Source organism: Lynx canadensis, chromosome A2, assembly GCF_007474595.2.
Source record: "Lynx canadensis isolate LIC74 chromosome A2, mLynCan4.pri.v2, whole genome shotgun sequence".
Classification (NCBI taxonomy): domain Eukaryota; kingdom Metazoa; phylum Chordata; class Mammalia; order Carnivora; family Felidae; genus Lynx; species Lynx canadensis.
In genome coordinates this window covers 138,100,393-138,115,726 of record NC_044304.2, presented here as the reverse complement: position 1 = coordinate 138,115,726, position 15,334 = coordinate 138,100,393, and the positions used below count along the sequence as shown (strand labels likewise).

Genomic DNA, 15,334 nt, shown 5'->3' with positions numbered 1-15,334 from the left:
CCTTCTACAGTCACACATGTCTTTTCCTACAGACTCTTCCTTTACCATCATATTGAGCATTTCCCCTGCTCACCTCCTCTATCATCACCGTGTCTTTGCTGATCTGAACCCTGTATATTTTTTCCTAGAATACATGTCACTATGAACTTCATATGCTTAATTATATTTCTACCTGTTTTGGAGTCCAAGTCAACAAGTAGACTATGAACACTGAAGGGTAGCAGAGTCCATCTCCCCAAAATACATCTGTAGGAGTTCAGGGCCCCCCAAATATGCCACTTTGGTATTTTGATTACTTTGAGCTGTAGGTATGTGAACAATAGCAAATGCAGAGAGCCTTCCTCTGATTTCCCTTTATGTGCCTAGAACATCCAGGCAAACTTTGTCACAAATGATCATACTTTCTATCTATTCTTCTTTCCTCAATATCATTTACTGTCTGCTAAGAGACCTATATCACCTTTCTTCCTTTCCTATAAGGTGGTTGTTTAGTCCTGAATTCTAGGCCACCTCGGATGGTTATTCACTTTCCCTGGTATCTCTTGCCTATATTTGAGGTATACATGTGAACGAACATGTTTGCTTTTCTCTTCGTAATCTGTTTTTGTTACAGGAGGTCTCAGACAAGAACTCAGAATAGAAAATGTTTCTTTCCTCCCTTACAGGACCACCAAGGGCAGGACCTTGTTTTCAGTTTGTCTCCAGCACCCAGCATTATATGCCTGGAGCATATAATGTGCTCACAAAGAAAATGAATGAGAAGAACAGCCATCTCCACGGCCTGAGTTTCGTTATGCCCCTTTGCAGTCCTGTTTTCATCATAGGCGAGGTATAATGCAAAATCATTCCTTAAAAATGTCTCTTATTAGAAGCTCTCTTGAAATTTGTGTAATCTTAAACTCTGGGCAGGTTGCCTGGGTGGCTCAGTCGGTTGAGTGTCTGACTTTGGCTCAGGTCGTGATCTCGCAGATTGTGAGTTCGAGCCCCACGTCGGGCTCTGTGCTGACAGCTCAGAGCCTGGAGCCTGCTTCAGATTCTGTGTCTCCCTCTCTCTGCCTCTCTCCTGCTTGTGTTCTCTCTCTCAAAAATATATAAACATTAAAACCAAACAAACTGTGGACATTATTATACAGTCCATTAAGGGAGCTTCAAACAACTTTCTGGAATTGCAACACACTGTTTAATATTCAGGATGCATTAACATCCCCCTTGAATGAGAGAAGTTGCTTCCTTCCTCTTGGTGTCCCCAGTTCTCCACAGAGCGTCACATACAATGATTAACGTGACCCAGAGAACATAGGCATATGTATACTCTGTGATCCTTACAATTTACGGAATCCAGAGAAAGTGGTTTAGCCACTTAAAATGTAGGAGGAGACAGGGTAGAAGTTCACAGACACATCTTGAAAGCAAGAATTTCAAACTCTTGGTGTCCTTTCTAATGTCATGGCAATAAAATATGGTAGTTTTCCACAATTCCACTATTGGATATAATGACCTTCAAATTTAAAACAACTTTAGCCAAGAAATGGGTTAAATTTTAAGGAAACCTGTGTATTGTTTACTTAAAAGTCACCTAAAAGGCACAGATCCTCCCTCCATACATTTGCAAATTTCATGTGTGCTCTCCAGGTCACCCCTAACTTATTTCTTCCCTGTGCTAACTCAGGTTCAGGCAGTCACATTAAACTTTAAACAAAAGATAATGCTGTTTGGTAATCCTAAGAATGCTGGTTTTTTTTTTTTTTTTAAGCTTATTTTTTTACTTTGAGAGACAGAGAGTGTGTGAGCACATGTGAGGAAGGGGCAGAGAGAGAGAGAGAGAGAGAGAATCTCAAGCTGACTCTGTGCTCGGTGCAGAGCCCGATGAGGGCCCCAAGCAAACAAATTGTGAGATCAGTCCTGAGCCAAATCAAGAGTTGGAGGCTTAACCAACTGAGCCACCTGGACACCCTCTAAAAATGCTATTTTTGATCCCTCTTTTCAGAAAAATTTATTTAAAAGGCTAGATGGCTACATAATTTTCTACAGTGGAAGAAAAACAGGCCCCAGAAGATACAATGTTACTGGCAAGAAAGTGTCCTTTTAAGAAGTTCCTCTGTTTCATTAGGTAGTGACATAAATGGGACTCCACATTCTGCCTGTTTCCCTGCGTGTGTACCCCACCCTCCAACATTTTTCTTCTGAGTTTTATCTGAGACATAAAAGACATTTCATAATAGAACCACTACATAAATTATAGAGTAATCTATGATTAAACACAGAAATGTACATACAAGACATTTCTTAAGAAATATTTCTATTTTATAGTGTATTTTATATTATTTTACATGTTTCTATTATGAAGAATGCATTGGACGCTTACATTCACTTATTTGTTTGGCTTTCTCTCTCTCTTTTAAATGTATTTATTTTTATTTTTGAGAGAGAGAGAGAGAGAGAGAGAGAGACAGCACAAACAGGGGAGGAGAGTAAAGGGTGGGAGAGGGAGAGAATCTTAAGCAACCTCCACATTTGGCACAGAGCCAAAACAGGCTCGCCCATGCCCCTGGGGTCATGACTTGAGCCCAAGTCAAGAGTTTGATGCTCAACGGGCAACTGAGTCACCCAGGAGCCCATTGTTTGACTCTCTGATATTGTAAAAGCCATTTGTTGAGGCTATGCTATAACACATTTTGGACATCAAGTATTTTTTTCTGCTATAAGAAGGGAAATGCAACTACTTAAAAACAAACAATAGTACTTTTAAAGATCATCTGTATTTAAATTTTGACTAGAGTAAGGAATTGTTATAGAAATATATTTAATTAGAATCAGAGATACTCGGACACATAAACTGAGACATTTATACCCTCACTTTTTGACTGATGGCCTTAACCTTATTCTCCTAAATTGAGTTTATTATAATCATTTTAGCATTCAGTCTAAACGTATGTTGAGATACTTATAATTGGAGGCTCTAAGTGATGGGGGAAATGACTTGAATTAATTTCAGATAATCCTAGAAAATTCATAATCTATGTCTTATTAGACAATAAATAACTGCGGTGTAATCGAACTAAATTCTCAGGATCTTTGCCAGGGAACTGAATAGTAGGTATGATAGCCAGAGAAACAGAGATGATGTTAAATTTGGTTTTTCAAACTCTGTATCTTCCAAACTCTGTATCAGGTTTCTCTGGTCACAAATGGATCCATTTCTGGGGCGCCTGGGTGGCGCAGTCGGTTAAGCGTTCGACTTCAGCCAGGTCACGATCTCGCGGTCCGTGAGTTCGAGCCCCGCATCAGGCTCTGGGCTGATGGCTCAGAGCCTGGAGCCTGCTTCCAATTCTGTGTCTCCCTCTCTCTCTGCCCCTCCCCCGTTCATGCTCTGTCTGTCTCTGTCCCAAAAATAAATAAACGTTGAAAAAAAAAATTAAAAAAAAAAAAATAAAAAAACAAATGGATCCATTTCTTTTAGTCTCTCATTAATGGGCCCATATATCCTTGGATGAATAAAATATTTTGTTTTGGACACTAGTTGAGCCATCTGATATTATATATATGTCTCTTTTTCAAAATATACTGTGATTTTTTTTATATTAGGGTTTACCTGCTATATATTCCTACTTTGGAAAAAAAACAGACATGAGAATTTTTATCCTTCATTATCATCTTCAGTAGGATTTGACCATGATTAACCATATGTAATATTAAATTTTCATTACATTTCTTTTTAATCATAATTTTGACTTAAGTTTTCATGGAAAAGAATAGGCACAACGTTAATACTTATGATGACTAACACATTTACCTATGGAGAAGTAGGAAAGGAAAGAGTGAGATGGACGGTAAAGAGATATTATTAATAGCCCAATGTTATTTTGGAACATAAAACAAGCAAACGATGAAGCCCAAAGAAGAAGTTTTATGACAAGTAGTTATATCCCAAGTACCATTTTAAAAGGTACATTAAATTTTCTACAGTTCTATATAAATCAAATGTCTGTGTTTACACCTTTATTGAAGCTCTGTATTTTATTAGGAGCAAATAAAAACTATCAACGACCTGCAGAAAAATTTTGGAATTCTTTGTGAAGATGTGAACTCCAAGGATATTTTAAATTATATCATCTTAATTTGGGATACTGAATTATACAGTTATGTTGCCAATCCAAATCTCTCTGCACCTTATTTCACATGCCAATGGGCACTTCATAGCCATCCTCTGGGATTTTTGCCTACAAGAATCTGAGGAAAATATAAAAGATAATGAAAGATGGGAACTGTGGTTATTGACCTGAATTCCAAAACATTTCTGTTCCATTATTATATGCCTCCGGGAGATGAGTTATGGGCCAATGAGATGCCACAGTCATCACCACAGCCCTGATCAACAACCTTGAACATTTTGGCAGGCCTTGTTCAAAAAGGGAAGCAAGTGAGAGATAATGGATGTCCTAACACATCATTATTTTTGTTACTGGAAAATTATCTCAATGTGTATGCCACGCTATGGGGTTGTTGGAAAAATCTTTGTCAACTAGGACACTGATATATTTCCCAGCTAGGTTTCATTTTTATTTTAATTCACCAATAGTCAATCAGGATTAGCTATTAGTAGCATGCTTTTCAAGATAAGAGAAATTTAGAACAATGAAAATGGGAAGAAACAGTGATTGTCTTTGATAATGACATTGCAACCAACACAGCATGGTTATAACCAGGCTTCTTCCTGCCCCCATTTTCTTTAAGTTCTGTTTTACACTAGAAAAACAAATGTCATCTATATTTCTACAAAAGGGAACTTCATCCAGAAATACATGATTTAATTCAAAAATTTATATTACCTGAATAGGAATTTTCAGAGGCATCATTTTTCAGTGTTAAAGTTTTCTCAACAGAAATTCGGATAATATAATTACTTAATGGACTGATACATATAAAGTCATGAGCATAGTGCCTGGTATATATTTAGAACACAGTAGAAGTTCGCAGTCATTATTACTGTTGTTATCTTTTCATGGTGGCTATAATCATAATTGCTTACTGTTCATTGTGAACTTACAGAAGAAAGAAACTGTGTATTGGAAAGGACACCTTCGGGTTTAACTTCTGTGGCTTGTCCATTGGTTCCTTACCAGGTGGCTGGGAATAAAAATAATGCTCATGAAGTCCAGATAAGTCGTATGGAAACCTGTGATGAGCATGACATTTTTACTTTTTAAAATTTTATATCCAGTGCCTCTGGTTTGGAAATTTAACAGATTCATATTGCCAAGGTCAAGGTTCATGCTTTGGCTCTTTCAAATCTCTTTCCCATTTCTCAGTACCAGAATATAGAACTGGTACTACAGAACTGGCTCTTTTAGAGTTTTGTTCTCTGTTGTACAGGGAGCCCAGGAGATCTCTGAGCAATTTGTCTATGCCTGAATAGTAAAAACTGATAATAGATTAAGATAATACCTTTTGGTGTTATGATTTGTAGCTCTAACAAAGCTCTAACTTGATTAAAGTCAAAAAGGCTTTGAATTTAGAATCAAAGCCCAAAGATGCCTCTCTACCACCTTGTAGCTCGTGTCAACACCCACATCTTTGTTCTAGGGTTCCTCTAAATCTCTTTCCACATCTTTGATACTCTTGCTTCAATACCCTTCTTCAGCCTGGCTCATTCCTTGGAACTGACATAGACCACCTGGGCCCACCTTTATGGTGAGTGCTGCTAATTACAGACACCTTCCTTTCTAGACCTGCTGCTCTTATTGTCAGAGTGTCTCTCAGATATTTCAAGGGGATTAAGCGGATGAATGAATTTGGGGAGGGGCAGTAGGATTCACAACAGTGTTATGTGAGACTCTTCCTGCAAAGCTATTTCAATAGTTTTCTTTATAATCTGGGGCGATGGTAGGAAGGGCAGAGTGCAAACTTGGGGAAGTCTAGTTTTTTACCATGCTCACATCATAAATGTGAAGTTCTGCCTCTTTTCTTGTTTTGTTTTGCCTTGCCTTGTTTTCTACTCTCTCTCCAAGCAGGCAGGTAGGGATTCATGTGCTCTTTCCTGCATCCCCATAGAAAGAGGACCATGGCCCACACAAAGATTTTAATCATATGATGGGAGGGTTTTAGAAAGTACTTTGAAGAACACTATCTCAATGTAGCCTCCTTCGAAGACATGTTTTCAGCAGATTGAAGCAGAAAAATGACTGTTATTATGGCAGAAAGAAAAATACTTGCAGTATAAGACTATGCCTAGCAGCGTAAAGCAGAGAGCATGTTAAGCTGTTTTCCAGTATATATCTCCTTGAGGAGAGGATTTGGTTTGGATTTTTAATCTCTATTTCCCCAACACCTATCACAATGTCTGACCCATGTGATGCACTCAAGAATTTGAATTATATATAGAATGGGCAGTAGTTACCTAGTGGATTTCCATAGGAAAAAAACGGGAAAATGATTAGGGGAAGGGAGAGAATAATCTAGTAAAAGAATGGCTTGAAGAGAAAGGAGGGAAAAGGTAAAGTGGACAGTAAAGAACAAAGAATTAGAAGATATTGATGTAATATTATTTCCACTAAAAACTTTTGCAATAAATACATTTTATAATTCTCTTAAGCAAATGCGCTGTTGTTCAAAAGTAATAATTCCTCACATGTAAAATATCTTACTCTTTTGAGAATGTTTTGCTACCCTAAACACAACCAGCTGATGTATATCCAACTTAAGCTCTTATTTTTTTTTAAAGTACAGTGTGCCTATGCAATTGTGCTGAAAATTCTGATGAAATTTACACAGTGCAATCATTTTTGTACCTGTGAGTTAATAAAACAAACACCTAATAACACTCCAGGGAAGAGGAGATGCCTTTCTTATGAAACTCTGAGGAGTCATGTATTTGATATGAAGAACCCTTTTTATTCTTTTGAGTAATGGTGCCGGCAGCCACTGATATAACTCCCTGGAGGCTATTTCCAAGCCAACACTGTAACTCAGTTGAAGGAATAGGGAGGTGTGTTAAACCTTTTTAACGCAGGATTGGCATCTCAATAAATCAAAGACTATAAAAGAAAAGAATTAACAGGAACAAAAAGAGACTATCCACCAAGAGCATCACTAGTTATCACTATTCAGAATCACTGTCTGTGATTTACTCTGAATTTTCCCCTCTTCTGATAATCTCTTAAAATTTCCTTGTTTTTTGTTTCCTCCTGAAGAGAAACTGTCAGATGTACATTAAAAAAAAAAAGGAATAAAAATCTATGTGTAGGTATATGAATAAATACATATAAATATACATATACACACACATATAGCTAGACAAATATAACACTTTGTTTCCTAAATTGAAAAGAGTCTTTGGCTGGGAATCTGATTGAGTTCTCACCAATGTCATCAACTCAGAGCTTCACTTTAAGTAGTGGTAGTCAAGAAGTATGTAAGGTTCAGGCACCAGCCTTACTTCTCTGTGGACCACGCTATCCAAGAGGCATGTGGGATGTAGGGTACTGGCTAATAAACTGGGTCATACATTGCAGAAAGCATTCTAAAAATATCACATATACAAAAACAACTGATTTTAAATATACTACCCTTTTTTGTAATGACCAACAAAACCTTGTAATATACTTAAATTAGTAGCTATGGAGTTGTACTTGACAACATATTTCCAAAAACCATCATCTAAAGCAGTGACACTCTTTAGGTGATACTAACTTTTTTGTTTCTTAAAGTCTCTTCCTCAATTCCCATTGTTGGCAGAAATCTACTGTCTCCACTGTTCAGATTTAAGTGTTACTCACAATCGACGGGTTCTTTGAGTTTGTACATGTTACAAGGTTCCCCCAAATATGAGTATGATGTAGCCTAGATTTTGGAAAGGGAGGAAGTGTAAGAAAAAAAGAGCAACAGTCAACCATGTTGTCCTGTTCAAGCATGCACATGTTTTATTTAAGTATTCTCCAAAGGTCTATTTTTTTCCAGCATAATGCAGGTATTATGCTATCCTTTGAAATAAGATATATGAATTTCAAACAAAATTGCCAAAAACAATGACCTTGGTTACTCCATATGGTACACAGAAATAATTACATTTCACTTACGATACAGATGCACTTAACACAGTCATCAATAGTCATTCACCACCAACACAGTAGATTTTTAAATCACCTAAAACACCAAAAAGTTTTTTTTTTCTTTTCCAAAAATCTAAAGAAATTAATAGTTTGGGATAAACGATAAGTTGAAAAGGAGGCAGAATTGTCAACTGAAATCATCTAACTTCGTTTTTTTAAATGTAGTATTAAGAACATGAAAATAGAACTTTTCATTGGGAATCAAAAGACCTAAGTATTCCTGATTGTGGTTTCCTTAGTCTACTTTTTAGGAAGTTTTTCAACCACTGCCATCAAAGAAGTTTCGCTATATATTTTCTCTAGAAGCATAAAGTGACATGAGGCAGGTGTTAATATAATTGTTAATATTCACGCTCCAGGAAGATTAGTAACTTTTTAAAAGACATACTAGGTATAAAGCCAGTTCTTCCCGAGAGATAGTAGAGTTTGCCTTACTTTTATGAAGCAAATGTTTATTAATATCTACTGTGTGCACAGCACTGTTCTAGAAGCTATTCTAGAAATGGGAAGCAAGAATTTCTGGCTTTACTCGAAAATGGTTGGATTAAGTCTTTTTTATGATAAATTATGATAAGCATTTTAAAATCTCTATAGTAGAGGGATAATTATTAATTCTTTCCATGTACAGAAGCTAAACTTTATTTCTTACAGTGGTGGTTTGGAATGAACAAAACTTTTCATTTGACATACAACTTTTTTACACTGTCACGTGCAGACATGTCTGCTGATATAGTTTAAAGGTGAAAAGGTATAAAGACTTTTCACTTCAATGTACATAGAGATCAACTTTGCATCATCAAACTCCTATCCTCCTGATTTAGTGGAGAAAATTGCTCCTTGCAGTCTACAGGAGCCTTTCTCAGATAAATTTGTGCTGCCTTCTCCAACGGCATAGAAAGCGTGCTTTCAACAAATATTGCTACATAAAGCACTCTAGTTTATCTCTGCATTTCAATTCACATTAGTTATTCTCAAAATGTATTTGAGATCTAAAGTAAAATAAATAATACATCAAGTGAGACTCTGGGATCACCGATTTTGTGATATTCATCCCAGCCTACTCTTTGCCTGAAACACAGAACGATATATCCAGTGTCTGGGCTTTTCCCTAACAGCAAAGAAGTTAGAGATCATTCATAGATGTCAACTCCTTTTTCCTAATTTTTGACAAGGGGATTGATGATGGTAATCTACTTACAAGCTAATATGTTGGGGAATACAAAAGTAGGAAAGTCATTTGAGCTACAAAACGTTAGTCCAGTTGATGACGATAAACCCACGAAAAGGTGCTATAGAAATACAAGAACAGATAATGCACTGTCACACGAATACAGAGGACCAAAGAATATTACTGAAAAACATTTATGGCACAATAGTTTTGGATTAAAAAGTTATCTAAAATCTGGCCACACCAGAAGTTTCTCTATGTATGTGGCTCTTACTGTATCTATGAGGATCTGGAAAGTACAACAACAAAAATCCTGATTCCTGATACAACAGGTGTACAATGAATTATTGCAGTTGTAACAGTATCTAGGTGCAAGGTAAAATGATAATTAATACTGAACTATCCGAACGCTTTAGATTTACTAATGAGCATCCCCATGAGAAATACCGCAGCTCTGAAAGGAGTTAATTTGCACAGCCCACCATGGAACATGAGCAATCAGCTTGTTGTAAGTGCACAGAAAGTCCCCCTTTCTACAATTATAATTTATCATGCCTATTCTGAAGACAACATAAGGACACTGAGATCACTGCTCCAAAGAATTCTAGCATGCATTATGATGGTTTCCTTCAGTCAATACAAATGTGTTGTATGAGTTTTTTTTTAATATGTAATAATCTTCATCATAGCCAATGTTCATGGTTTTAACAGGAAAAATTTTTATCAAAATGTTTTCCATATTTTTTTGTTTTGCATTCAACTGGAACATTATGTTCAAAGATTTATTTTATTTATTTTATTAAAAAAGAGTTCAGATCATAAGAAGCATCGCTAGGCGGCATTTCATTGTGCTCAATCACAAAGTCAAAGGGTCACAGACTACTTCTCTGTAGAACAGGTCAGACTCTGTCTAGAAATGCCATTTGGTGGTTTTATTTCCATCCTCAAGTTTGGAAGCTTTGTTTTTATTTCACTGCCAACCTTCTTGCCTTGCTGTTTTCATCTGCAAAAGGTTTATTGTTTCTTCTTTCTTCCACATTGGAATTCTTTCCACAGCCAGAGCTCAAATTCTCTTAGACCTGGTTCCAATTGTCTTACAAAGCAGATACTCTGACAATATTTCCTCCTGAGTACTCAGGAGATTCTGGCCTGTCATCTCCTTCGGGGGTGGTTACTGGAGGTGTTGGGATGCTTATTATTGCTGTAGTCACATAAGGTTGTTCACAGTTTAGTTTAACACACTCTTCCATTTTGGCATTTAAACTGGATCGGCTGATGAGGAGAAAATAGATTTAAAAAAGTAAGTTGTTTACTTAAAAAAAATTTCCCTGCAACTGAGGAATGTATTTTGTCAGTAACATTTCAAATATCTAATTACAGTCACCATGATTTTTAAAACATGAAGCCCTAAACCTTAATATATGTTGAAGTGAACATTGGTCAGGTCATTAATATTAAATGAGTGTCTAACAGCCAGCTCAATTTGGCTCAGGCAGTGTTTATCAAAGTGTTTTCTACGAAAATGCAAGAAAGAGACTCAGGCCAGTTTTGGAAAGCCAGGGTTAGGCAAAGTAAAATCGCTTTCTTTAAGACAGGACCTCTGAGAGCTTTGAGCTGCTCCTATGAAAGGGATGTACCTCAATTACCTGTGAATGTGTCTCAGTTCTTTTGACCACAGAATCATTTTACTATCTTGTCTCTTTGGGAAAGATGATGCCCTTTAAGCTCTCAAGTTACTGACAGCCAATGTTAAGAACCCTAAAATGTTAGCCATTACCAATAATTCAAGATATTCCTAAGTAGTATTCTTGCACGACTTTTATACTCTATGTGGATAGAGGGAAAAGGAGAAAGGAACAAGAAGGGTATACATGATATACTTAAATCTAATTATTTTCATGGAAATCTTACTTAAAATGTTTATGTCCTAAAATTTTCTAAGTACTTCTCTGCTTTCTACTTAATTTTGCAACGCAGAGGTGGAACATTTAGAGACAGAAATCTTTCATTGTTCTAAAATTTAATATTCTGGTCCCAGAGACTCTGATTTATGTAAATCAACACAGCCTGAATTCAGAATCTCATCCAGGTTTTTCACAAAGATTGTTGAATGAGAACAAAGAAGCAGCGCTGAATTAATGGATTGTTAATATAAAAACATAGCTATTTAATTTGAAGAACAAAGCAAAATTATTTTGGCAGGAATTGATCATTTTAATGAGTTGTATAGTTTATTTTTTTTTAATTTTTTTTTAACGTTTATTTATTTTTGAGACAGAGAGAGACAGAGCATGAACGGGGGATGGTCAGAGAGAGGGAGACACAGAATCGGAAGCAAGCTCCAGGCTCTGAGCTGTCGGCACAGAGCCCGACGCGGGGCTCGAACTCACAAACCGTGAGATCATGACCTGAGCCGAAGTCGGACGCTTAACCGACCGAGCCACCCAGGCGCCCCATTGAGTTGTATAGTTTAAATGGATTACTTTGTGTTGCACATACATGTTTGTGGGAAAGACAGAAAGCAAATAAAGACAAGCAAAGGAAAATACCACCAGAAAAATTTCACTTAAGTTGGCCATAAACTAACCACAGGTGAACAATTGTAGCATATCGCTTATCTTTTTTTGTGTGTTGGATTGATTTTTGTGCTTCTGGCAACTCAAAATATCTTTATGATCAAATTATATATTGGTTCAAGAGACTTGTATAGGCATAGTTTTATTTTTCACTGTTACGTTGAAGGTGTCGATTTATTTTAGGTGCTGCTGAGTCCTTTCCAATGATACCAGTGCCAATCTAATTGGTCTCCTTTAGTAAGTGTTGAACATCTAACATCTTACTAACATTTAGTAAGTGTTGAACATCATTTAAGGCTATTTGCATTTACATAAGGGGCTCCTGAGTATAAAGGTGTCTGCCGAAATAAGAAAAAGTGGTGGAGGTAAGGAGGGAGAAGTACACTTGTTTGTGCCTGACCGTTTTGTCTTCTTTCTACTTTTCACACTGTACAACTGCTACTTTTGACTCAAATGAATATTACAGCATACTTATTACGGTATTAGTTTGTCTCATACTAAACCCTAGGAACTAGGATTTAGATGCCACAGTACTTCTAAGGTGTATTTATTAAAAATAAGTAAATAAAAATTATTTGCTCCCTCACCACGCCCGCCCCAATACCAAAAAGTGCCAAATACACCAAGATAGTGACATGCCTGCAGGTGGAGATACGCTCTGGGAACAGGCACAGGTGTGTGCACCCACACAGATTAACCTCGGGTACCTGTTAGACAGCGGGGTTCTCTCCACACATCTGATCTGGATCGTACTGAGTTCCTGCACACTGCCTCGGTGGCTTCCTGATACATTGGCATTAGGGATGCGGAAGGTTTTTTTGTGTCGTCGTGAACAGCAAGTGCTGGTGACTCCTTGTTGTGACGAGAGAGACGGGCTGTGACTTGAAGGACGGTTTCCAGTCGCAACTTCCATGCAGCTTTCTTCAAAGACTTGCTCATCCACAAACTCGTGATTCTGTTCCGTAGTCATGAGAACACGCGAAAAAGGCAACAAACACATTGTGATTTTAAGAAAGGAAATGAATGGCTTTATTTTTAAAACCCAAATAGGCCCATACACTTAGACTATCCAGTGGGCAACTAGCCGCTTTCATAAATACTGGAATATCAAAGCCAGCTCACGCTGGCATTTGTGTGAAAATAAAATCTCCCTGTTAGACTTTGAGATGGACAACTGCAGGCTGATTTAGTGTCTCTTTATGGACTAACCTTATCCTGAAATATCATTTATTAATTTAAACATCATTTCTGGAAGTTAAGAGGCAAAGAAAAAAATGGTTGAAAATGCATATAAAATAGTACCCACGGTGAATGTGTAAATTCACATTGACTTTTATTTTTTAAACAGTTTGGAATTATGTTAAAGAGGCTATTTTAATAGAATGTCCCAAATTAGATTGTCTGTTTTACATTAGCAAATATTTTCACATGAGATTGAAAACATTTTTTAATTAGAAAATGAGATAGTTAAAACATTTTCTATTTCTTTTCTTTTCCTTTCTTTCTTTTTTCTTTCTCTTTCTTTCTTTCTTTCTTTCTTTGTCTTTCTTTCTTTCTTTCTTTCTTTCTTTCTTTCTTTCTTTCTTTTTCTTTCTTTCTCTCTCTTTTCTTTCTTCCTCTCCTTTCTTTCTCTTTTCTTTCTTTCTTTGTCTTTCTTTCTCTCTCTCTCTCTCTCTCTCTCTTTCAGAGAGTGCCAGCAGAGGAGAGGGGCAGAGGGAGAGGGAGGCAGAAAATCTTAAACAGGCTCCACATTCAGTGATTCAGTGCAGAGCCTGATGTGGCGATCAACTCGGGGCTTCATCTCATGACCCTGAGATCATGATCTGAACCAAAATCAAGAGTTAGACTCTTAACCGACTGAGCCACCCAGGTGCCTCTATACTTTCTGTTTCTTCAGATGTTCCTCTAAAATTTCCAAGTATAGAAAATGACCCATTAGTTAAATAAATAAAATACTGCAAAATGTGCCACTTTATGTTTGATTCAGAAGAGGTTAGCACTGAACTCTGAGGTCTCCTTTCTTACTTTTGTGATACATCACTGGCTGTACTCCTCTTAGCTCTGCTTGTATTCATAGTTCTTCTGGCCAAGAGGCAAACAGTGATGGGCATCATTTTGTATGCCGCATTTTAGACAAAACACAGTGCAGATTTTGTGTTTATAGTATTTAATAAAGAATCGCTTCCTAAAATGCCTATGTAAGATTTTACCTCATAAATGTAAGAGAAAAAATTTTGGTCCGAACTGCTGGAGAATGACTTCAATTACTATTTTTTTTCATTGTGTAGGTGGGAATAATCTTATAATGGAAGGCTTTGCACATGCCAAGTTCCACATAACCATCTCTCATCCTAGAATATTAGTGAAACGATTGAAGCAATTCACTGGCCAATAGCAAATAGATTGTTTTAGTTACTCATTTTGTTATTTCTTTGCTGAGACAAGCATTTTGAGGTAACTGAAATTTAAGAATCTACTGTTTAAAGTCCAGAGAATAATATGACCAGATAAGATGGAATTTCATTAAGAAGTGAATTTCGATGTCAAATTTTATAGAAAAAATATAGCTCACAAAGGATTCACAATCTGTTTTTTTTTCTTTTACCACGCACAATTCTCACACAAAATACAAGTATATAATGCATGAGATTCTAATTTTTCACATCAGTGATCGGAAGTGAAGAAGTCATTCTGTTGCTGGTTATTTTTGTAGGTAGCTCGATTTAAACTATGTTAATTGGCGCTAGACAATTTTTACTTGAAAGGTAAAATAGTAAAAATAAAAGGTAAGATAGTAAAAAATGAAAATAAAAGAGAAGAGCATGGGGATAAATAGAGTTGATTATTAACATTACCATTTACCTTTGAAAGAGTATCCTAACAGTTATAGACCTTATCGTTATGGATCTTCAGTTAAAAACGCAAATATAGGGGTGCCTAGGCGGCTCAGTAGGTTGAGCGGCTGACTTCAGCTCAGGTCATGATTTCATGCTTCTTTGGATTCTCTATCTTCCTCTGTCTCTGTCCCTTCCCCTCTCGCTTACTCTCTTGCATATACATATGCAAATATAATCATGTAACTACCCTGTTTAAAGTCCTCAAGTAATTTTTCATTTATTATGAGATAAAGATCAAAATTACTCACATGCCTCCAAAGCCTCCATTATCTAGACTTTCTCTGTCTCTGCTTGAGTCTCTGTATGCTCTATCTTCTGATCACTCTCAAGTTCTTTCAGTTCCTCTTAGGACAACTTCCAGCCGCCACCCCCCACCCTGTCCCCGGGTGCTCACCTCACCCCTTAGCTCCTTCATTTCTTTGCCTAACTAGCTCCTAGGCATCCTGTGGGTCTCAATGCAAGTTCTTCCAGGAAAGCCCCTAGTGACTCCGCCCTCTGTGGCACTGCACTGTGGCCTCGTTTTTCCTCTGCAACTCATGACCCTTCTTCCGGTAACATCTGTGTTTTATCCCATATGTGGAAGCT

General features: G+C 36.9%; 1 protein-coding gene across 1 annotated transcript in view; it reads right to left on the bottom strand.

The window, feature by feature from the left end:
- Positions 1-10,034: 10,034 nt before the first annotated feature.
- KCND2 (potassium voltage-gated channel subfamily D member 2) overlaps positions 10,035-15,334 on the bottom strand; it is a 493,036-nt gene continuing 487,736 nt past the window's right edge. Inside the window, exons 5-6 of the mRNA XM_030308298.1 lie at positions 12,560-12,807; positions 10,035-10,548 (exon numbers count right to left, since the gene is read on the bottom strand). Of these exons, the coding sequence (XP_030164158.1) occupies positions 10,371-10,548; positions 12,560-12,807 (426 nt within the window). The 3' untranslated portion in view covers positions 10,035-10,370. The remainder of the gene's footprint in view (positions 10,549-12,559; positions 12,808-15,334) is intronic.